This window comes from Hemiscyllium ocellatum, chromosome 3 (assembly GCF_020745735.1).
Source record: "Hemiscyllium ocellatum isolate sHemOce1 chromosome 3, sHemOce1.pat.X.cur, whole genome shotgun sequence".
In the NCBI taxonomy this organism is placed as follows: domain Eukaryota; kingdom Metazoa; phylum Chordata; class Chondrichthyes; order Orectolobiformes; family Hemiscylliidae; genus Hemiscyllium; species Hemiscyllium ocellatum.
The window spans coordinates 113,501,669-113,527,328 of NC_083403.1; the positions used below are offsets into that span (position 1 = coordinate 113,501,669).

At 40.2% G+C, this 25,660-nt stretch overlaps 1 protein-coding gene across 1 annotated transcript in view; it reads right to left on the bottom strand.

Annotated features, from left to right (window-relative positions):
• LOC132835936 (CUB and sushi domain-containing protein 1-like) overlaps positions 1 to 25,660 on the bottom strand; it is a 2,426,762-nt gene that overhangs the window by 300,040 nt on the left and 2,101,062 nt on the right. Inside the window, exons 36-38 of the mRNA XM_060855058.1 lie at positions 12,237 to 12,361; positions 11,626 to 11,722; positions 9,150 to 9,254 (exon numbers count right to left, since the gene is read on the bottom strand). Coding sequence (XP_060711041.1) covers positions 9,150 to 9,254; positions 11,626 to 11,722; positions 12,237 to 12,361 — 327 coding nt within the window. The remainder of the gene's footprint in view (positions 1 to 9,149; positions 9,255 to 11,625; positions 11,723 to 12,236; positions 12,362 to 25,660) is intronic.

Sequence of the window (25,660 nt, forward strand, 5' to 3'; positions counted from 1 at the left end):
CGCTTGCAAATTGGCCACTGTGCTTTCTGTACTGATGCATACAGCATAGATAAGACCACACAAAAGGCTCATGTTAGCTACCTAGCTATATAAAAAAAAATCACTGAAGTTAAGGGAATTGGCATTCAGAGAAAGACCTCAGACAGAGAGAGCAAGAGAGAGAGAGAGAGAGAGCATGAGAGGAAGAGATAGAGAGATAGAGAGAGACAGAGGCGGAGACAGATGCAAATCAATAAGCAGCAAAAGAAATACTGGAGATGAGAAGCAAAGAAGAAGCAAAATTGAGACATTTGTCTCAGGTTGATTGGGAGGCAAAACTAATCTGGTTGCTCTGCTTGATGGTGTGATCAGCATGTTCTTTTTGAATACATTTCCATCATTCCTGCAGAGCTCTTCTTACCCCGTGATAATGAAAAGGGCACATTTATAAATTTACTTCTAATATTAAAAGCTGAAGTGAGCTGATTTTCATCTTAACACAAGTGTCTGAAACTAGCTTTGCTGATGAACTACTTCTTACAGAAATTGCTTTGCTTTTATTTCCACTGATTCCAATGAAAATCAAGGTGGTCCCCATAATGAGCAACATATCTGCAACATCAGTCTCATTATGTAAGTTCTGCAAGGAGCATCTCGACATATAATCATTCCTTTCCTCCCATCAGGAATTTCTGGCTTTCCTGCCAACCTGCAGGCTTCAAAACAGCAAGAAGATGTGCTCTAAATATAATATTCTCAGTTAAATAGATTGGATTTAAACTAAGATTTTATTGGCGTCTTGTTTGAAAATGTATCTGGAAAACACAACTCAAACTTTTGACAAGTTATTTTAGTCATGTATTCCAACAGTAATATTCCCCTTTTTTGTTGCCTTCATTGTCATGAGAGCTCCATAATTGGGATATTTTGTATACAAACAGTAATCACACATAGTGACAAGCAAATTAATTTACCTCTCCACGTTTGTACTAAATTATAATTCATAACCACATGAGGGAACAAATGATTGTAGTGCTAGATTCTACTTGTTCCATAAATGTGTTTTATATTTTACAATACCTGATCAATATTCAGATCAGAATACATAACCAAGACAACCACACCTTAAATTATACACTTATAAATATATTTAAGAAAAAAATACAAATAAGGTCATCAGTCAAAATGTGTTATCTGTAAGTTGCAGTCAATAATAATTAATTTTCATTTTTTTTGTAGTATTATCCAGGGTTTTGATATTTTCCCCAAAACAATAAAACATGGGGTAACAGTAAGCCATAGAGTCTGCTCCACCATTCTATGAGATCATGGCTGATCTGACAATCCTCAATTCCATTTTCTTGCCTTTTCCCCACAACCCTTGATTCCCTTACTGATTAAAAACCTGTCTATCTCAACTTTGAATGTACTTAATAACTCAGTCTCAACTGCATGGTAAAGAATTCCGCAGATTCACAACACTGGTTTCCACTTGGCTTTAGTGAATTGACTAATTTGGTAATGGAGTTAAACATCACACACACCAGGTTATAGTCCAACAGGTTTATTTGGAAGTACAAGCTTTCGGAGCATTGGTCCTTCATTGGGTAGCTCGTGAGCAGTGCTCTGAAAGCTTGTACTTTCAAATAAACCTGTTGGACTGTAACCTGGTGTTGTGTGATTTTTAACTTTGTCCACCCCAGGTCAACACCAGCTGCTCCACATCATAACTTGGTGATGTTCACTTTAATAAATCGGTGAGCTGAAAGTCACAGCACATAGCCAATAACAATAGTCAGTATTTTTCCAACTGCACTTCTCTAATTAATGAGTGGGTTGATTTTGTGGGTGGAGCATGACACAGACAAAAATACATGAGACACAGAAAACTGACTTGCATGAGGCACATATTGTATTAATTTGGGAGTCAAAGAGCAGCCAAAGACATCACATAGTATGTTCTGTTGTTGGATTCTTGTTGGTTCCAAGCAACTTAATTGTTTTTTTTATTTACTTGGGTGAACAGACTGCAGCAAAAAGACTGGCCAAAACCTCAATTTTGACTCTTCAGCCATTAATAAAGGCCATGCAGCCAGGCACAAGAAACAAACCTCTCTGATCTGATTATCCCCTCATCCTGCTGGCTTTCCCCCCTCTTCATCTCTCCATTACTACTGGGAGATGTTTCAAACTCTTCTGACGAATACATGATGAGACACCAGAAAGTATGAGCTACAGGACTTGAAGCTGTCTTCACTCGTGCTCTTAAAACATTGCTCTCAAAAAAATGAACCTTATTTTTCAATGAGCTGTATTTAGTGGTTGCTGTTTTAAGGTGTAACTGTTCTGATATGGTTTAAAATCATAACACCAGGTTATAGTCTACCAGGCTTATTTGGAAGTACTAGCTTTTGGAACGCTGCTCCTTCATCAGGCAGCTGTGGAGCAGGATCATAAGACACAGAATTTATAGCAAAAAATCATAGTGTCATTCAACTGAAATGATATATTGAACAAACCTAAGTTGTTGTTAAGTTTTTCATCTTTTAGAATTGGTTCCAGGTTTCAGTTCATTAATATATAAATCCCATAGCTTCTTTGAAGTCACATTCATGAGATAACATAAGATTTTATAATAAAAAAGAGACATTTCAACTCAGTCAACGTATTAAAGGTGTGAGATTAGAGTCTGTCTGTATCCCAATCTTGAGTCAGACTGGTTCTATTTCCAAAGTAGGAATTTATAAAATGTTACATGAATTGACTGCCTGCATTGACTACTTGCAGATTGTGTGCTTTTTGAGCAAAATAGAGTGTATCTGTAAATGCAAATTGACTCTAATATGTTGTGTGCGTCCATGTCAGGTGGAGAGAGAGAGAATGTGCAAGTGTGTTCTCCGGCGCCTCCACATCATGTTCTGATGTGGTATTCATTGCAGTATTTAAAATACACTTGGCTGCCAGTAGTTGCAAGAGGCAACAGCAGGGTCGGGTAGGTCTTGTTGATGGAAACTATAACTGTGGAGGGAAAGGGAACACCAACAACGGAGTAACCCTGGCTGGGGAAATTGGTGGAATTGTATGGTAAAGGGGTGGAGGAAAGACAGAACATGAGGGACATTATATTGGGAAAAAGTATGGGATAAAGGGGAGAACAGTACAGGATATTTAGCAGGGTTCGGATGGTATTGATATCAGGCATCAAAGTGAGATGGATAAAATGGGGGATGGGGGGATGAGTGGAATAGGGGATGCAATAAGAATGATATGGCACAGAAGCATTGGAAGGATGGAAGAGCATGGAATGGATCTGAAGAAGCTTTGTTGTAATAAAGACATCATTGTGCTTTCACTGCAACTGTTTTCCAGGTCTCTGCTAGTATATGTTTAATAACAACATCAGCACTGTTATAATACTGACGTGATGCCTGGGTACCAACCATTGTGGTTAGGATAGACTGCTGCCACTAATCCTCTTTCCTATGCTTATCTAAGGGGCTTCCTAGTCTGGGTTAAGGATGAACTGTGAAGCATGTGTCAGCAGTAGAACTTGTTGTACTTGATAAAGAGGTGCAGTTTATTACATTTCAGGAACTGTATTTGCACCACATTAACTATTGGGCACATTAATTATTACGAGCAAAAGATAAGCAAAGACACAAGCCTGGAACAGCTACAGCTTCTGTTGACCTGGATTGTCGAAGACTCTCAACATTGTTCAATCTACATCTGTGGCTATGTTAAACATCAACTTCACTTGAGCTGAAATTAACCCAATCAAATCCATAATCTTTCAAAAACTAAAATACCATTTATATTCATGAGATCATCATCCCATTTGGCAGGCTTCAAGAACACAAAGTTGAATATTTTATGAAACTTTGTATGCCCTAAACTGTAGGTTTTAATCAGAACTCTTAAGAGGAAGGTTAAGCCAATATCCAAGAGCTCCAAAACTAAATGAAAATTTTTTGGGGCTTCAGAGTAACTAACCAGATTGAAAGGAGAATCATGCATTTATCTGAGAACGTATGATAACATATATTATCTAGAATTCTGTGGGAAGCTAGAGAAGGATTGCTGGGCCTCTTGCTGAGATATTTGTTTCACGATAGTCACAGGTGAAGTGCTGGAAGACTGGAGGTTGGCTAACGTGGTGCCACTGTTTAAGAAGAGCAGTAAAGACAAGCCAGGGAACTATAGACCAGTGAGCCTGACCTCGGTGGTGAACAAGTTGTTGGAGGGAATCCTGAGGGTTAGGATGTACATGTATTTGGAAAGGCAAGGACTGATTCTGGATAGTCAACATGGCTTTGTGTGTGGGAAATCATGTCTCACAAACTTGATTGCATTTTTTTGAAGAAGCAACAAAGAGGATTGATGAGGACAGAGCTATATGTGACATATATTGTGAGCTATGTGGACTCCAGTAAAGGTTCAACAAGGTTCCCCACAGGAGACTGATTAGCAAGGTTAGATCTCACGGAATAAAGGGAGAACTAGCCATTTGGATACAGAACTGGCTCAAAGGTCGAAAATAGAGTGCGGTGGTGGAGGGTTGTTTTTCAGACTGGAGGGCTGAAACCAGTGGGATGCCACAAGGATCAATGCTGGGTCCTCTAGTTTTTGTTATTTATATAAATGATTTGGATGCAAGCATAAGAGGTACAGTTAGTAAGTTTGCAGATGACACCAAAATTGAAGGTGTAGTGGACAGCAAAGAGGGTTACCTCAGATTAAATCAGGATCTTGACCAGATGGGCCAATGGGCTGAGAAGTGGCAGATGGAGTTTAATTCAGATAAATGCGAGGTGCTGCATTTTGGGAAAGCAAATCTTAGCAGGACTTATACACTTAATGATAAAGTCCTAGGGAGTGTTGCTGACCAAAGAGACCTTGGAGTGTAGGTTCATAGCTTCTTGAAAGTGGAGTTGCAGGTAGATAGGACAGTGAAGAAGGCGTTTGGTATGCTTTCCTTTATTGGTCAGAGTATTGAGTACAGGAGTTAGGAGGTCATGTTGCGGCTCATATTGAGGACAATTGGTTAGGCCACTGTTGGAATATTGCATGCAATTCTGGTCTCCTTCCTATCGGAAAGATGTTGTGAAACCTGAAAGTGTTCAGAAAAGATTTACAAGGATGTTTCCAGGGTTGGAGGATTTGAGCTCAAACTGACTCCCTTTTCCCTTCCACAAGTGGTGAAAGCTTTGCTTTTCTTAAGCTGAGCCTGATTACATTTCTTGTGCAATTGCAGCCATTGGACAGACCATGATGTGATTTGTCATCTATCACTTGTTTCATTTACTTATTATATTTGTTCAGGGGACATGGGCCAACAATTACCGACAATCGCTAAATGCCGTTTAGAGGGTGGTGGTGAGCTTCCTTCTTGAACTGCTGCAGTCTTTGTCATATATGTAGGACAGCCAGAGGAGAAATTCACGTGTCTGCTGCTCATTTATTTCCAAGGTGATAGAAGTCATGGGTTTGGAAGGTTGGTTCAAGCAACCTGAGTGAGTTCCTGAAGACCATTTTGTCCATGGTACATACAGCTGCCAAGGGCACAGGTATTCCAGAGAGGAAATGCTGAAGACGGTGGATGGAATGCCAGTCAAGTGGGCTGTTTTGCCTTGCATGGCACTGAGTTTCTTGAGCATTAAATCCATTTTATTCTAGGAAAGTTGGGGATATTCCATTACACCTCTCAATTATGCCTTGTGGACGGTGAACAGGCTTTGGGTAGTCAAGACATAAGTAACTGGCTCTAGAATTACCAGCCTCAGAGCTAGACTTGCTGCTACTGTATCTATATGGCATTTGCAATTAAGTTTTGAATCAATTGTAAACCCGAGAGTAATGGGGATTCTGCGATGGTAATTTAATATGAAGGGGAGATGGTTAGATTATCTCTAATTGGCGATGGTCATTGCCAGGCACTTATTGTCATTAACAAAGTCTGAAAGCTACTTAATGTTTTTGCTGTATGTGACAATGGACTATTCCCTTGTGTAGGAGTTACATATACAAACAGTGTGATGCAATCAACTGTGAACATTCTCAGTTCAGAGGCTGGGAAATCCATAGCGAGCAATTTTCCTCACTCTGTAAATCCTGTTAACTTGCACTTTTCTTCTGGATTGGAAGAGGGGTAATTTTGAGAGGGCAAATAACTTTGGTACAAAAAAATACACAGCTTAGTTCTTGATACATCTACAAAGAACAAATTAGGAGTATGATGGAATATCTCTAATTACCTGGATCATGCAGTTCCAACAATACTCAAGAGCTCAATGTCATCAGGACAAGGCAGACAGCTTGAATAGCACCTTATCCATAAACTTCAACTTTCATTCCCCCAACCACTGATGCAAAGCGGCAGTGGTATATATCATCTACAAGATGCAATCCAGTAGCTCACTAAGGATCCTTCAACAACATCTTCCACACCCACAAAGTCTACCATCTAAAAGGACAAGAGCAACAGATGCCTGGTGCTATCACCTGAAAATTACCATCATGAATATATCACCATCCCTTCATTGTTATGGGTCAAAAGTATGGAAAACTCTTGGATTGAGAATGACATCTATGAAGTCTTTGAAAATCTAGTATTGATAGGAATCAAGAGGAAAACTCTCTGCTTGTTGGAGTCATACCTAGCTCAAAGGAAGAAAGCTGTGACTGTTTGAGCTTGATCATTTTAGCCCGAGAACATTGGAGTTCCTCACAGTAGTGTCCATGGGCTAATTACTGTCTACCGTTTTATCAATGATCATCCCTCCAGCTTAAGGTCAGAAGAGTGGATGCCACTGACAGTTGTAGAACATTCAACACTATTTGCGACTCCTCAGATACTAAAGCAGCCTGCACCCATCTATAGCAAGACCTGGACAATTTCCAGGTTTGGGCTATTCACATCACACAAATGTTAGGCAATGAAAATGTACAAGAGAGAATCAAGCCATCTGTCCTCAACATTCAATGGCATTACCATCTCTGAAACACCCACTGTAGCATCCAAAGGTGATTACCATTGGTCACACACTAAGCTGAACCAGCCAAACAGACTCGGTGGCTATAAGTGGAGGTCAGAGGCTAGGAATTCTATGGTGAATAACTCACCTCCTGTCTCACTAATACCTGTCCACCATGAACCACTTGTCTGTTAAGTACAGCTCCAACAACACTCAACAAGCTCAGCATCATTGAACTCCAAAGCAGCCCACTTGATCGCTGCTCCCCCCCCGCCAATATCCAGTTCTCTAACATCGATGAGTGATAGGAACACCAATGAACTGCAGCAATTCACCAAGCCTCATTCAAAAGCAATGTCAGAACCTGTGACCTCAACATCCAGAAGGACAAGGACAGCAGCTGCATGAGAACACCATCATCTGCAAGTTCCTCCCCAAGACACACACATGGACTTGAGGTTCAAGGAAGCACACACTACCACCCCCTCAAGTGTAATTAGGAAAGGGCAATCGTTGCTGGCATAGCAATTAATGCCAGTGTTACACATGTGCCAGTGATACACATATTCCGTGAGTGAAGAAGATTATTCATACATAGCAACTTCAATCTAACTTGGTATTTATTACATGAAATTATGTGTGAGCTTTAAGGGAAAGTGCATCTCTCACTGTCAGATATTTGTGGCTTTTAAAATATTGCACAAACTACTCTCGCCTCCAATAAAAAGGATAACACATTTTAAATATTCAGTAGTCATTGAAGACAGATGCATAAAACATAGTCACAATTGGAGGATAAATGTAATACAATTTGATTTATGATTTAAACCTATAATTGCTATTTCAAAATTATGAATTCCATGCAGCATTTAATCGAAGAATAAAAACAGCACCATTTTTTGGTTGTTATTACATACTTACTTGCTGTCATTGGAACTGATTTATTCGAATGAAACCAAACTAAATTCTGTACCAATGGGACACAAGTTGGTATGAATACCTTGACTCAATGTCAGCTGGTTTAATAGTTGCAAAACTCAATGGCAAGAAGCTATCAGACCAAATGAGCATATTGTACTCAAGGACATTGTTCATTTTTAGATGTCTCAGATCAATGCAGTTGATTGCAAAAATTGGACAGACCTTGATTAGCTTTTCAGATTTTCTGTGCAGCATGTTTATGGAAGTCAGTGTTGCCAAAAGGTATGCTTTGCCCTGTATTGAGGAGACCATCTATTCGGAAGATGTAAACAGAGTCTAGAGCTGCAGAGAACTCTTCCTAAAAACAATTGTTGCAATGATTCCATGTCACCAGTTTTCAGCTTTTTCTTAAATGGTGGAAGATTCCTGATTAACATTTAGTTTGCACTGCCTGGTGGGCTGCATTGCAGCCCAGTGTGGGTCTGGATGCTGTTATCTTTCCAATATCCAGTTATCTGGATGTTCATTGTGAGAGCTATGAAACTGTTGATACTGCAATCCATCCAATAACCCCAGTTCTATCAGCCTTCTGGGATTTGCAGAGGGTGTAATGGAGCATATATCTGTTGTAACTCGCACACTGGCATGACCCATGCAAATTCCCTCTATCTACTCCTCTGGCTGGAGGCTCAGCAATGACATGTCTATGAAGTCTGCATCCCAGCATTGTGCCCAGGCCACATGTACATCTGAGATCAGCTGTCAGAATAGCACTATTGCTAATGCTGCTTACTCCTTATCTCAGAACTGTGAGTTTGAATTTCCTTTGAGCTCACCACTTCTTAAGCTTAAAACTGTAATCTTCGACTGCATGTTGCTGAGGACTCATTCTTATTAGGAACTGTATTTTTTTTAAAAGTCAGCTCATGCTGTGCGTTGACAGTCAGAAAAGGTCTTCAGTAACCAGAGATGGGTTCAAACTGTGGTTTTGGCAAGTATGAGTAAGAATTAACTCCCATTGTGCTACAATGTCCTGCAATAACTGTTTTGCAAAAGTGCACTGGCATTTACAATACGAAAAGAAAATCAAAGGCAAAAGAAATATTTAACATTGGTATAAGAATTCAAACTATACCACAGTATGTACATAATTAAAATTCAACTGTTTTAAAATGTGTGATAATGCCTTTATAAATCACATAATTCAAGACTGGATTTATTACAAACTCAGTTCTACTGCTGGTACCTGTCAGCACAAATGCTATGTGTGCTTACTTTTATACTCCAAGTGATAGCCAGCTGCTGCCACACTGATGTCAGAATGAAAATGCAGGTAGAGCTGATTGGAGGTGCTGTTCAACAATGCAGGGACTGTGGTACCTGAAATGAAAATCATTCTTTCAATCTAACTATATCACAAAAACAATATCTAAATTTGACTCTTCCAGTTAACATAGCTGGATTCCTAATTCACAACTATTGTGAGTTACTTGATTGCTCATATTCCTTCCTTATTTCTGTTCAATAGCCAAGTTATCTATATTAGGAACAGAACTGCAGAGACTATTATATTTTACCAGGCTAAGGAATGGGTAGAGAAAACATTGCATCTCAGCCCTCTATTTGACATTCACTACAACATGACTTTCACTATTGTTGAATCATGCTGGCTATCCCGGTACTTTGGGTTTGCAACAAAGGTAGATCAATGGGAAATGCTATCTGTATTTAGGAACTCTGCTATGCGTAGGTTGAGGTGGACTGACTTGAGATTAAAGACTCTGCTTTCCCCTTTTACCTCGTACTGTGCCCTTCATCACTGTACCATCCCCTAACCTAGATTAGATTACTTACAGTGTGGAAACAGGCCCTTTGGGCCAACAAGTCCACACCGACCTGCCGAAGCGCAACCCACCCATACATTTACCCCTTACCTAACACTATGGGCAATTTAGCATGGCCAATTCACCTGACCCACACATCTTGGTGACTGTAGAAGGAAACCCACGCAGACACGGGGAGAAAGTGCAAACTCCACACAGTCAGTCGCCTCAGGCGGGAATTGAACCCGGGTCTCTGACGCTGTGAGGCAGCAGTGCTAACCACTGTGCCACCGTGCCACCCATAGACTGTGACAAGCAATAAAATACATATTTCATCAGCAGTTTGCATATGTAAGGTTTATCTGTTCTGAGCACCTTAAATGATCACTTCCTTTATAATTTGTGAAGAAACAGGCAATGCAAAATTACAGATCTGGCCAAAATTATAGAGTCTACAAGGGACACTTTACTGCAACTGGGTAAGGTGGTGGTGAAACCACATCTGGTGTACTCTGGGCAGCTTTGGTTTCCTCACTTAAAAACAAGACACAATTTCATCCGAGGCACTCGAGGAGGTTCCTTAGGATGATCCCTCCTAATATGGAGGGATTGTCTCATGAGCAAACTTTAAATAGTTTGGAACTCTACTTCCTGGAATTTGAACAAATGAGAGAAGGTCTCATTGAAACAGATAGGATTTTTAATGGGCATGTCAGGGTAAATGCTGAGAGGATGTTCCCCTTCAAGGAAGAGTCTAGGACCACAGGACATGGTCTCAGAATGAAAGGGCACAAATTTAAGACTGAAATAAAGAAGAATTTCTACTTTGTTTGAAACTCTTTGCCACAGAGAACTATGGGGACAGAGTCCTTGTCGATATTTAAGGCTAAGATAGATTCTTGATCAGTCGGAGAAATAAAAATTACAGGGTAAAAGCAGGAAAGTGGATATGAGGAATGTTGGATCACCATGATCCTATTAAATGTGGAGCAGCCGCGAGGGGCCGAATGGCTTACATCTGTTCCTATTGTTTATGGTCTTATTTGTCAGAAAGAAGATGGTGACATCCACAAAAATGTTGGGCATTGATTGGGATATCATGTTGAGGATATGCAGGATGTTGGTGAGGCTACTTTTAGAGTACTATTCAGTTCTGGTCACCCTGTTATAGGAAGGATATTATTAAATTGGAGAAGGTGCAGAAAAGATTTACAAGGATGTTACCAGGATTGGAGGCTTTGAGTTATAAAGACACGCTGGATGAGCTGGGACCTTTTCCATTTGAGTGCAAGAGGTTGAGGGGTGATCTTACATAGGTTTATAAAATCATGAGGGGCACAGGTAATGAGAATAGCAAAGATCTGTTCCCTCAGATTGGAGAGTTTTAAACTAGAGGGCATAATTTTATGGTTAGAGGAGGAAGATTTAATAGGGACCCCAGGGACAACTTTCTTATGGAGAGGTTGGTTCATATGTTGAATGAACTGCCAGAGTAAGTGGTAGATGTCCGTATAGTAACAACATTTAAGAGACATTTGGATAGGTACATGAATAAAAAGGGTTTGGAAGGATATGGGTCAAATACAGACAGATGGGACTAATTTAGTTTTGGAAACTTGGTCAGCACAGATAAGTTGGACCAAAGGGTCTGTTTCCATGCTGTATGATTCAATGATTCTATAACTAAGACTCTCCTCATTTAGCTTATCTGACATAATGAAGTTGAAGTCATTTTTATGAGGTAATTTGTTCACACAGACTTAAATGAACAACTGAGTAGATCTGAGTATCAGCAAAAGATTTTCACCAATGTTTCACAAAACGTTCCTGTGGCATTTTCACTATAGAAAGTATTAGTAAAACTCTAACATTGTGTTTTTCTTTTTGATTTATGAAAGGGGGTATGACATCGGATATGAATTTCTTACCTGAGAAGCTCCCAAGTCTTGGCGCAGTTGCATCTCCACCATCATATATTTCTAAGGAATCCCAGTTATGCTCAGTGGCAAAGGTTATCACTTGAATCTATTCAACAAAATCGGGATTCAGTTACAGCAAAGTTCAGAGTTCTGCACTGCTTCATTAATTCATTACAGTTAAATTTGAATCACAATCTATAAAACTCTGAAATATTGCAAATCAAATTCTTACTTGATTTGTGACAATTTATAGAACTTGCTTATTTGTGAGCCTTAATGTTTGGTTACAAACTGACTAAATGTTTAGAGATGCATTTCCCTCCATGTTTAACCAACCTTCATTTACTGACACGGATCAGTGTTGCCACTTAAATCTGACGAATAACGAAAACAATTGCTCAACAATGACACGCTCCCCATAATAATTTTACAAAGTGTTGCTTCTATATGATTTGGATTTGACTTGCAATTAACATTTCTAATTCAAAAACAAATCGAGATATAAAGAGAACAAGAACAAAGAAATGGTATCCACCAGGTTTTCTGAATGTATTGTCAACTGCTGGTGGTTCACGCGAACTTAAGGTAAATGATGTTCGTTCGGCGTGCAAATGACTTGCCTGTATGCCTGCTCCCTCGGTTACTGTGATTTTCCATACGCAATTCAAGCTGTTGCCATACGGCTCTGGGTAACCCGGTGAGAGGATGGTGCCTCTACGTTCTGTCAGATTTCCGTGACAAGGTACTGAAAGAGAAAAGGATCTGTGAAGAAGCTGCTGATCAATTGATGTTTTGCTGGTTTTAACCAGCTTGAAAAGGTGGGCAGAAACTTTCCACTTCCAGAATCATGGTGGAGAAAGACATCCACTGACTCATGTGGCCATCAAACCAAGCACCTAAAGTGCAGGGTCTATAAATAAGGCAATGGAAGGCATTCACACCAGTAATACTTTTGACCTGTCTGCAAAAGGGGATTTTAAACGAATGCTCCAATTTTCCGTGGGAAGAATTTTGGCTGAAGATTATCTTTTTCTGATGTCCCGTTGTTGATGCATCCCAGGTTGTTCATACTTCTTGTATCAGTTTTTCATTTGAATATGGCACAGTTTGGCCCAAAGTACAGAGACTTCATTTCAGAGGCATCACCCCTCCAATACAGATCATGCTCAGGTTCAGTTTAGTCTGATAGATTACACATGTATCCTATTCACTAACTGTAGCTCGAGAAGATAGAGGAGAATTGCTTTTCATCACTTTTTAAATGAGAAGCCGCAAAAGTACAGAAATAGAAAAGAAGGAGGCGAGCTAAAATTTAGCCATCCAATTGGGCAAAATTGAAACGGTCTCTAACCAGTCACAAGTTGAAGAGTACAATTATTGTCCAGCTAACCTCCCACAGTAATTCAACAAAACTCAAATTGATCTTAATCTGACTGAGTTCAGACCCACTGCATCTCACAAAATGGCTCTGTAGCACAGGAGCCATTTTATTATGTATAGGACATGTATATCTGTTCCTGTCCTGGTCTTTTTTTTCAACATATGTTTTAAAACTGCAACTCCTTGGAGGGGGAAAACAAATATTGCCAGGGACATTAGGAATGGACAATAAGCAGTGGCCTTGTCAATTTTGGAGTGAATGAATCAAAAACAAAAATCATTGAGAAGGTGATACTGGAAAACTAGAAACAATCAGCCAACAAAAATCAACCCATTTACAGACACATATCTTGCATCTCTCTTTTCCAGGTATTGACTGAGTTCATTTATATTTGCAGATTTTTCAATTTTGATTCAAGTTTTCAGCTCTGACTTTTTTTCACTTCTTTATCCTTGGGTTTGTCTGAATGTTATTTATGTATTTATTTTAGTTAAAGCACAAAGCATCCAAAGCTTTACCTTCCAATACTATTCAACATGATAATTGTTCCTATATTCTGTAATTCAACCACCAACAAGTATTCAAGTATATATTCAATTATGGCCTGGAATGGAGAAATGAACTGGCTGATCTTGGCTGATGAGAACAAAGGCCTACAGTCTTCTTAGCCTAAAGCTACACCACTATTCAATTAATATTTATTACCTGATAAATTGGAGAGAAATAATAAAGAAGCAACATTAAGCATATGGCATTTTGTGCAATGATCTGGGCCCCACACACTCATATAGAGGTACAAAATTAAAAGGAGATAGTTTCGCATAGAAAGTGATAAATTTAAATACTGTTGAGAGTGCTTTGGTTTTAGCCTGATTATATAGTTTCTCTAGTCAATAGTACTTGCAATTATTTTTAAATGCATTAGCTCTCTGTGGCTGAGTTAGCTGGTTTCTTTGTGCTTCTTCTCAGTGATTGTTTCTGTGTAAATCAGGCCAGCTTTTCGTATTTTGAATGGGAGAGAGTCCAATGAAGACATAGTATCCCTTTCAGACACCTCTTAAAAAGTTCTCAGAACTTCCCTTGAAATATTTGTTGTGGCATATCATTCAAAAGATTGTACTGGGCAGGAATGTTTTGCATTTATTCATTCCTTTCTCAACCAATAATAACTTTCGATGGGTGCGATTTGTGGGAGATCTTTTTCTATCACCCCTGAAGTGATTTATTTACTTGCTTGCCTCCACCTCGAGTTTGTTTCACATTATTAAACAGTTTGCCTTGTCTTGGTCATAGTTCCAAGCAGTTGAATGTTTGTTTAAAAACACATCTTAAATCAGAAAGGCATGTCGATTTGTGGCAATTGATTTTATTTCAAAACCAGGAAAAATGCAAAGTTAAAAATCACACAACACCAGGTTATAGTCCAGCAGGTTTAATTGGAAGCACACTAGCTTTTGGAGCTCTGAAAGCTAGTGTGCTTCCAATTAAACCTGTTGGACTATAACCTGGTGTTGTGTGATTTTTAACTTTGTACACCCCAGTCCAACACCGGCATTTCCAAATCAGGAAAAATGCATGTTACCATTTAATTATGAGATTAAATTTGTCCAGTTTCCTTCAGGGTTGTTTGTGATAAGATCAGTAAGTGAACAAAAATATGGCACCTGGAATTCAATTTGGGCAAAATGAAAGGCCAGCCACTTTAGATCTGAGAAAGACAATTTGAAATAGTTTACACATGGTAAGATAAGAAATTGTACAGGAGCATGTAATTTCAATACCCTTAATTGTAAATCACTGAAAGAAACTGCAGTTACCAACTGCAAACAAAAACAGACAAGGAAATTTGACCCTTTTCTCATCTGGACTGGAATACAATGTAAAGGAAATTATGCTTCAATTGTACAGAACCATGATCAGAAACTATCTGGAGTACAGCATCTATTTTGAACAGCTTAAGAAAAATAATTTTGGTTGTGGTTACAGCAGAAGCACTTGCATTGTACTGAACGTAAAGGGTTTCAGTATCAGGACAAATTGCATTCTGTCAGTTGTATTTCCTTCAGTTTAAAAGATTTGTGATTGCTGTGTGATGTTCCCAACTTGCTCCATTATCAGCTCACTAATGTTATGCTCTCTGCTCGAGCTCAACAGACACAGTACTGGATGACTACATCAGTAATAGCAGTCATTTCTCGTATTCTACCTGAGTAAAATATGCTCTCTTGTCGTCTAACATTTGCTCCTTATGGTTAAGATTACAGCTGTGCTGGAAATGTACAGCAGGTCAGGCAGCGTCCGAGGAGCAGAAAAACTAACGTTTTGGACAGGAGCCCGAGTTCCTGATGAAGGGCTCCTGCCCGAAACATTGATTTACCTGCTCCTCAGATGCTGCCTGACCTGCTATGCATTTCCAGAACCACTGTAATCTTGACTCTAATCTCCAGCATCTGCAGTCCTCACTTTCGCCTATCTGCTCCTTATAGACACATTCTTTATTTCAGTATGTGCAGCTGGATAGAATGGACTTCATAAAGCAAGTTACTGTTTTCTTTTTATACAATTATGTCACATGTGGTGTGCAGAAACACTGAGCCATAGCCTACACCAAAATGAGAGTAAAATTAATGCCATTCACCATTATTTAGGCAAAAGTAGCAGAGTGACTTCAGGCTGTTAAGCACCCAAAAATAATGCTGTCCAACCTGTGCTGAGCCATTATTAACCTCACAAAGTGTGCTTTTATTCCCTGTCAGCCTCAAACATTGACATGCATAGAATGTTGTAAATTTGCTGAACTGATGAGGTACATATAGAAGTTAAACCCACGTCAGAGGCTGCGGGATAGCAATTATACTTGCAAGAATCTTTTTAATAATTGTGATAGTCCATTACTTCCAGGCAATCTTGCTGACACTAAAAATTAAACAATACAAGTGTCAGTCTTTCATGTTTCAACTTTTCAGGGAGATTTTAAAAATATCAAACTTGAACTTGAATTATTTTGCTTATTTTTCCTTCCTATCCTTTTCTCTCTCTCTTTCTTGAAATAATGTGTATCTCTCTTTTATTTCTCTTTCTGCACCAGATTGGACATTGTAATCAACTTCTTCAATTTACTCCCATCTCAGTTGTTTTGTTGTTAATTTTCTAATTCTTAGACTTCATTGGCTACCTTTTATTGCCCTGTTCACCCAAGATGCAAACATCAAGTTTTTCTTGCTGTTCCATGACCAGCTTGCACTTTGAGCATCTAAGGAGACAAAATGTTTGGGAGTTGGAGGGTGCAGAAATTGGTTGAGAAAATGGCATGTAAAATGCTATGCTGCAGTTAAATACAATCTCTTATCTTAGTTTTTGTGCAACTGCATTCAAAATATTAAGCATTAAGTATAATGAATTTGTGACTTAATATTGAAATTGCACCATTAAGTTTATTGCCGCAATATTATATATTACAGGATATTACAGCATTTTACCCATAGAATCTAGAATCTTCTCTATATTAAAAAAGGCATATAATACTACTGTCTTTTATCTCCTGGTATTGTGCGTGGGCAATTGGGAACAAGTGCAGTCTGTACTTGAAGAAAGGGTAATGGCTGAGAAATAATTGGATTAGAATGTGCAGACGTAATTAATTCACCATACTTCCCATTTTTGCTACGAGTCACAGTTTAAAAGTAGATTAGGATTTGGAAAGCAAGACAAGCAGCTGGAGAATAGATGTTCGTGGGCATAATAGCATGCAGAGCTTTCCTGAGGGTCCTGCTAGCTCCAGCAGTTGTGTGCTTTCATTATGACGTTAATAAGAGATGAATGTCACCGAGGCACAGAGCAATAAAAAAATCATTCTTGTCAAAAACCAAAACAATCAATATTTTTTGCAATGTCCAATCTCTGGAAATGACAGCTTGAGCAACCTAACACTCAAAATGATAATGCAACTTTCAAAGAGGACTGGATAGATGTCTTAACAACCCGCTACATCTCGTGCTGATTTCAACTTCAGTGACTTTGGAGCAGCTGAGAACGCAATGTCTCTTTATTAGCTTTCTAGCTTGGCCTTTGTGCACAACTTGTCCATTTTCCACTGTTAAAAAAAACCTGAATGTTAGTTACACAAAACGACAGTTAGTTACACTCTTGGTGTAAACTTTGTTCAATGCCCGCATGATGGACTTTCACCAAGAAAGCTATGGGTTCAAGCATTTCTTCAGAGGATTAAAAATGCACTTGAATCTGACATTTCATCAATGCAGTGCTGAGGAAATGTATGTTGACAAAGATGACAAAAAGTTAAATTGAGATCCTTCCGCCCTCTTCAATCAATGCAAAGGATTACACAACACAACTACTTTTTGTCATTTATATAAATGATTTGGACACGAGCATAAGAGGCATTGTTAATAAGTTTGCAGATGACACCAAAATTGAAGGTGCAGTGGACAGCGAAGAAGGTCACATCAGATTACAACAGGATATTGATCAGATGAGCCAATGGGCTGACGAGTGGCAGATGGAGTTTAATTTAGATAAATGTGAGGTGCTGCATTTTGGGAAAGCAAATCAGAACAGGACATATACACTTCATTGTAAGGTCCTGGAGGAGTTGCAAAAAAAGAGACCTTGGAGTGCAGGTTCATAGCTCCTTGAAAGTAGAGTCACAGGTAGATAGGATGGTGAAGAAGGCATTTGTTGTGCTTTTGTTTATTGGTCAGAGTATTGAGTACAGGAATTGGGAGATCATGTTGCAGCTGTACAGGATATTGGTTAGGCCATTTTTGGAATACTGCATGCAATTCTGGTCTCCTTCCTGTTGGAACGATGTTGTGAAACTTGAAAGGGTTCAGAACAGATCTGAAAGGATATTGCCAGGGTTGGAGGATTTGAGCTATAGGGAGAGGCTGAATAGGCTGGGGCTGTTTTCTCCGAGTGTCGGAGGCTGAGGGGTGACATTTTAGAGGTTTATAAAATCATGAGGGGCATGGATAGGTTAAATAGACAAAGTATTTTCCCTAGGATGGGGGAGTCCAGACTAGAGGGCATAGGTTTAGGCTGAGAGGGAAAGATATAAAAGAGACCGAAGGGGCAACTTTTTCATGCAAAGGTGGTACATGTGTGGACTGGGCTGCTAGAGGAATTGGTGGAGGCTAGTACAATTGTAACATTTAAAAGGCATTTGGATGGGAATATGAATAGGAAGCATTTGCAGGAATATGGGCTGTGTGCTGGCAGGTGGGACTAATTTGAATTGGGATATCTGGTTGGCATGGACGAGTTGGACCGAAGGGTCTGTAGTCATGCTATATGTTTCTATGACTATGACTCTATGACACTATTCAAGGAAGTCACCTCAACCATCTTCAACATCATAGATTATTTAGCCATTCATCTCTCTTGCAGTTTCAAAAATATGTATAAAATTAGTTGATCCTTTTCCTCACATTACAACAGTGATTTCATGAAAAAAATATACCTAGATCCCTTGCAAGTAGGTATATGAAAACAATTTCTTTCTTTCTAACGAGAGGAACAAGATGATACAGAAAGCCAAGGGAGGTCTCAGGACCTACCAAGAAAAGAACAGTGAGAACAGTGGGAATGAGGTCAAGGTGCTCCAACAGAAAAAATTCAGAAACACCAAGAATGGAAGGCCTATGACATCAAAGTAAACTTACGTGGTGAGCAACAGAATTGAAAATGGTGATAAAGGAGGACAGAGTTGGAGAGGCATGCTCACGATAAACACAAACAAATAAGCAGAAGGATAAGGAAGTATGGGTCTGAGAAGAATATGGCCATATCGCAAAACAAATGTGAGGAAATGGAGAGAGTAAGGAAGATCAAAGAAAAATAAAGGAAAGAGGTAAAATGCATCACAGAATCTCATGACATAGAAGAGGGAATTCAGTCTGTCCTACCCATGTCATCTCTTTGAAAGTCTTGTCTGTGGGATTGTGCTCCCACATTTTCCCTGAACCTCAATTGGACAATGGCCTCTACATACAACAGGATGAATCTTACAATTTTTGGTTGCAATGAAATTTCTGGAGGTTTTTTTTTGCCAGGAGGAATTAAGAGTTTTATCACTGTACCTTATAAATGTGCCATATTAAATACCTATCCTGCCCTAATCACCTCCTTTGCACTCAAGTTCTACATTACCTTACCACACATTGCACCCGGAACAACTCACCATTCAGCAGGTAGCCAGCTAAAGACCAGTATCCATTGCATCCCCGCCATCTTTATAAAGCTGTTGTGCACTTGGACAATCACTGGCATTCTGGAATTGCCCTGCTCTTTGAAGGATAGCAGTGGAACATGGCAGAGAAGGGGAAGATAGCACTGTGATTCTTTAACAAGGACTTGGAAGTCCAAGTGGATGGAGTCTTGCAAAGGAGAGGAGTCAGCTTCCCAGAAGACTGACAGGGCAGATTATCACCTGGGTCAGTATCATTTCCAGGGTATGAGAAAACAGCTAGCTCTACCCCAAGAAGGTCAATGACCTTTCTGCTTCACCAGGATAAGTCTCGTACTTGACTCTCTGTTGCCTGAAACTCAGTCTACCTCAGCTACTGTCCCCATCTCTGACCAAAGCTCACACTCTGCTATTCTCACGAACACATGCAACTTCTCCCTGCACTGTTTATCTGTCGTAATCCCTTTCACCAGCCTCACCCCACCACTAATCTTGTATAGGAGAAAGTGAGGACTGCAGATGCTGGAGATCAGAGCTTAAAAATGTGTTGCTGGAAAAGCGCAGCAGGTCAGGCAGCATCAAAGGAACAGGAGAATCGATGTTTCGGGCATAAACCCAACTTCAGGAAGATTCCTAAAGAAGGGCTTATGCCCGAAACGTCGATTCTTCTGTTCCTTTGATGATGCCTGACCCGCTGTGCTTTTCCAGCAACACATTTTTAAGCACTAATCTTGTATAGTCAATGCACTGGCTACTTACTCACATGGGGTATCTCACTACTTTTTGTCCACCTGTGTCAGCAGTAACAGCCATGTTTATCCACTGTTATCTCATCTATTCCTCCCCTTTTTCATTATTACAGGAGAAGCAGGTCCATAACAGTGCAGAGTGAAGCAGGATGGATGGAAGATGCTTAACATTCAGTTCCTCACTACTACCACTACCCACTCTTCCATACACCCACCCAAAGAACAAGCAAATCCTGCCCTCACTGTATGAAGTCTGAGACTACTCCTGCAGGTGATGCAGAAAAGTCTACTTCCTGCTAAATGAGTGAGTACTGCGCCGCATGCCAGGGCCACTCCTCCCATTAACTGTGCTGTCAATTTCATTCACTGTCCAACACTTCCACATTTGGCCTGCAAAAAATAGCATAGATGCAAGGGTCATTTGGTGGATATCTGCTGAGTAGTGAACTGTTTTGGGAATGGCTAGTGGTAAGATGAGGCTGAAACCAGATGCAATGGACATTATGGGGTGATTAATCCAACAAATTTGGTAAGTATGGCTGCAGAGTCAGAAAGGTATCTGGGATGCAATGCCCCTTATTGACCAGAAACTGCATCAGCATAGCAAATTACACAATTGACCGCCAGCATCCACAGAGTGGGGTCGTCAAGAGCCAGGTCCACCATTGAGGTCTGCTGGACATTTGTCAAAACATATACTCCATTGCTTCTCCCACTTGTGTCCAGGACCCAAGTCATGGTGACAGGTGGGGGTGGGGGGGTGGGGGGGGGGGGAGGTGTTTGACAGCAAGGAACATTAACCCTAGTGCATGTACATCTTCATCACAAAGTGACAGGATAGTGCCAAGAGACACCCAACTAGAGGGAGAACCATATCCAGGCTCCTTGGCACTTTTTTCAGGCTACTGCAGAGATGACTGGGCCCTCCACTTCCACCCTACCCGTCCTCCACTGACCATCAGAAGTTCAGATCAAGGAAGACAAACATTCCTCTGGTAAGAAGACACCAGGCATGTCTGGCTCTTCCAGACAGAAGCATCTCCACGGTCGTTCCTCCAAACTTCCAATGGTTTGGACTCCACAGCTGATCAGGCACTCTCCACCCCAAATGTAGAATACAGGACTACACTCGGATGGAGTGGGAGGGAGAGGAAGAAGAAAATGTATTGAGGACATGTTGGTGACATGGTGACAATGACATGTATGTGACTCACATTTTACTAGTGAATATTTGTTATTTAATCACCTGTGTCGTTATTAATCTTCCTACATAAGGCTTAACTGCAATGTTACACCTTCACCTTCACTTCATGGTCACAGTCAAGGCTCAATGGGTGGAGGTCTGTGCTGACAGCTTACTACAATGAGGGCTCAATGTACCATCTGGAAGCAGCGAGAAGCATGCATGTCATAGTGACACCCGGGGCTCTTTTCGTTCAACATCCCTCCTGTTTGGCTCTCTCTGTGCACAAAGATGTACCTATCAATGAGTTTTCCAGCAGTGGCTGTGCTAGGGAGGTCCATGCTGTAGGATAGCCAGGGAGTAAGCAGCCTGAGTGCTGTGCAATGCATGTGTCCAATGTTCTTTATTGCAAAAAGCTGAATGATTGGTGTTTGCTCAGCCCCCCACCAAAGTCCCCACCTCACAGCTCATGACCCCACCCACTCCAAGTGTGGCTGCAGCCATTTCCTACCCCATTACGCACTTCTGATTTTTGTCACAGCGGAAGGTGACAGCGAGCGGTTTTCTGCCGACGGCTTCTAGTCCCAGCCTAAACATAACAGCAAGCCTCCAAATATCCACTGCTCCTTCCTAATAGCCCACCCCATTAATTTCTCAGGCTTCACAAGAATTGATGCCATGGTCAAGAAGGCTCAACAACATTTGTTCTTCCTCAAGAGGCTAAGGAAATTTGGCATGTCCAGAAGGACCCTCAGCAACATTTGCAGATGCACCATGGAAAGCATTCTATCCTGATGAAGGGCTTTTGCCCGAAACGTCGATTTTACTGCTCCTCGGATGCTGTCTGAACTACTGTGCTTTTCCAGCACCACTCTAATCTAGACCCCAAAGGATTCTATCTGGATGCTTCAAAACTTGAAATGGCAATTGCTCTGCCCAGGACTGTAAGAAACTATGGAAAGTTCTGAACACAGCCTGGCCCATTACACAAACCAACCTCCCAGCCATTGACTCCACCTACATCTTTCACTGCCTCATAAAAGGCAGCAAACATCATCAAAGACCCCTCCCACCGCGGTTATAATTTCTTCCAATATCTTCCATCAGGTAGAAGATACAAAAGTTTAAACACATGCACCAACTGGTCCAAGAATAGCTTCTTCCCCACTGTTATTAGACTTTAGAACGGACTTCTCAAATTTCAAACCTAATATTGATCTTGTTTTTTGCAGCCATAACTTTGCATTTCTCACTCTGTTCAATCACCCTTTGACCTTTGTATGTTACTATCTGTCTGTAGTGCACACAAAACAAACCTTTTCACTGTACCTAGGTATATGCGACAATAATAAATCAAATCAAATCACAATTTCCCCAAGTCCCCAGCCTTTCCACCTATATGTTCTTATACCTGTCTAATGTTCCCAGCCAGGCCCTGGTGAGCATCAATTCTGAGGAAGGGTCACCAGACCCAAAATGTTAACTTTGATTTCTCTTCACAGATGCTGCCAGACCTGCTGAGCTTTTCCAGGAACCTCTGTTTTTGTTTCTGGTCACCCACTATCTCTCTTTGAAGCCAGCGTGCTCCTGACTGTGGGTAAACCCACTCCCCCATTAGCCTCTTCCAAGCCATACTTTCCATATACCTAACCCTCCCAAACACCACGATGCTCTGCAAATCTTGTTGACCCTTCTTTAACAACTCTACTCTGCTCTTTCACAGAAACTGAAGACCTCAGACTCAAAGGTTAATTTGTGGCAGCACTTATTGTTCCGGGATTCCTTGACGGACTGGTGCCTCAATGGATTTCAGTGAGGATGAGGTCCCCCTAAAACTCTGAGACATGGCTACCAGCTTGTTGCACCTGCATAAGCTGTGGACACAGGAGGCAGGAATATGTGATCAATGTAACAAACATCTACACAGCAACATGTCTGCCCCTCAACTGAGGACTGCTGACCAACCAACCAAACTGTCTGGTCATGTGACTGCACAAAATGTCCCTGCGGCAGCTGTTCAATGCTAGCCGCCCATAATGCAATTACTTTGCAATGCAAGCTCGTGTTTCCAAGGTGCACTACAAATGTATCACAGAGGTACTAGAAGGGGTGAGGGATGCAACATACTAGTGTCAAAAGATGCGAGTGATTGATGTCTATGGGTTGTGTTCTGGACTGTGGTTTAGTTGAAGGCAGCATGGAGTTCATCTGGAGCAAGCAGTAACATGAATACACCAGGTACCCCCTTTGGTTTTCATGTCAAGTTTTCTTGATGTCCAGCTTTTTGGCATGTGTGGAAAGAGCTGAATATTAAATAAAAAAGGTGTTCTATCAAAAAGGTGTTTAACTAACAATAATCCCCCTAAACTGGGAATCTGCTAATGTCTCGTGAGAAACTGGACACTCCACTATTCAAAAGTATAAAAGATGGACTAAATTGCTGAGGTGAGGGATTGAAAAGGATAAAGAGTAACAACCCTTCAGACAGGGTTCTAACATGAAACAAAGTGCTGGGGAAACTCAGCAGCCTCCAGTTATACTGGAATCAAAATGTTAACTCTCTATCTTTCTCTTCATAGATGCTGCCAGACCTACTGAGTTTCTCTCGCACTTTTCGTTTTTATTTCTCACTTCCAGCATTTGCTGAGTTTTGCATTTAGTTGAGCATTCTAACAAGATATGGCAGTAAGGACAGGAAATCTGTTCTGGTTCATTCTTGTAGGTATAGTCATAATGACAGTCAATCAGACAGGTGAGGACATTGATGAATTTCTACTGCCAATGAAGTATCACCTGTGCCTCCCATGGGTCCTTATAATCTTTAGGTTTTCATTTCCCTCCTCCAATGTGTAATGAGAAGGCTATTCCTTCCTGCAAGTGACTAACCTGGTGCCCAACTGGGCTTTGAATATGGCACTGGTCACACAAATCCCAGCAGCAATTTGGAATTCCATCACTAGTGAGTGTATGACAGCAGGAGAACTGTACTGTTGGGGCATGGTTCCAGATATAAAGAGCTGAGCTGTACATAATTGCATAAGATGACTGAGTTGAGTTCATAGAGAGAAACTCTCCATGATGTTTACTCAGCCTGTAAAATTCAGCCCGATAATGCATATTTTATCGAAATGCCAAAAATTGGTTTATCTGGGACACAATAGAGGTCCCAGGGGAAGAGATCCAATGGAAGCAAAAGAACTGTTCCCATCTGAAAGTCATCACAGCCACAGAAGTGGGGCTAACTTGTTTTGCTTGCAGAGAAAAATTAATGTATATATCTTTGCTATAGAGTTTAATTAGTGAAGGAAAAAATGAATCAAGTGAAAATCTTCAGCAAAACTTTTTACACACTAATACTGAGGACAGATAATACAAGTATCCTTTAATTAATCTAAGTGCATGCTATATCTTTGTGAGTGCGTGAGTGTGTAGACTGTGTGCAGAAGAGTGGGTTATAATTATATTTTGGTTCTTGTGATTCATAAACATTATTTCCTTTCTTTTGACTTAAACTTTCAAAAATAAGACTGACAAGTTCTTCTCTAAGTGTCAGTACTTAAAGGGTTAAAATTCTCCTTCAAAGAAGTATATCTTGTGATCAGTCAAGATATAGGATGAAGAGATTATCAACTGTTCTGTTTTCTGCACCCCTGCCAGAACTTTTGGGGATAATAACTCATGAGTCCTACGTTCTGATCGCTGTCTGGATAAAGCAGTTTATTGATTGTATTTATTAATGACCATCTTGTCACTAATCTATTGCAAACCTCTGCATTCTCTCCAATATACTGACATTCTACTGAAAGTGTAAACCCCAGCTTTACGTACAATCCAATCCTCAATTTGTACAGTTTTAAAATACCTTCTTTGTTTTTGCATTATTTACAAAGTGAGGTATTCAAAAGTCTTTTCTTAATTGTAAATCTTCTAGGAGAAAGTGAGGACACATTTTCAGCTCTTAATTGTAAATGCCGTGCAACGTTCAGAATTATGAATATCCTCCAAGGTTGTACACTATTTCACTATAAGAATGAAAGCAATGATTCTAACACCCATTGCTGGGGAACACCTGTAGATATTTCTCTCTGTTCAATCTGGTTTTTTGCTGTTGGGGAACACCTCTCAATATTTCTCTCTGTTCAATATGTTTTTTTTTGCATCATGAGCCTTAGCTAATGTTACCACTGTCACTTTAATCTTGTGTGCTTCTCACACTGAACAACTCAGCAATGTGGCACGTTATCAAATACATTTTTTAAAAAATCTACAGCATGATCTTCATCAACCCTCCTTGTTATTTCATCAAACAAACTCACTCAGGCTCGTCAGATGAGGGTTGCCTTTAACAAATATATGCTGGACATCCCTCAGTATCCCATAATTATTAAAGTAGCATTCATTTTGTCCTAAGGACTGGTCTCTATTAGTTTCCCCATTACAGATATTCAACTGGTAACTGGACAGGTTCATGTCTTTTTTCTTAAATGATTAGCTTTATGATCTCATAGACTTTTGGCAGCTTTCTA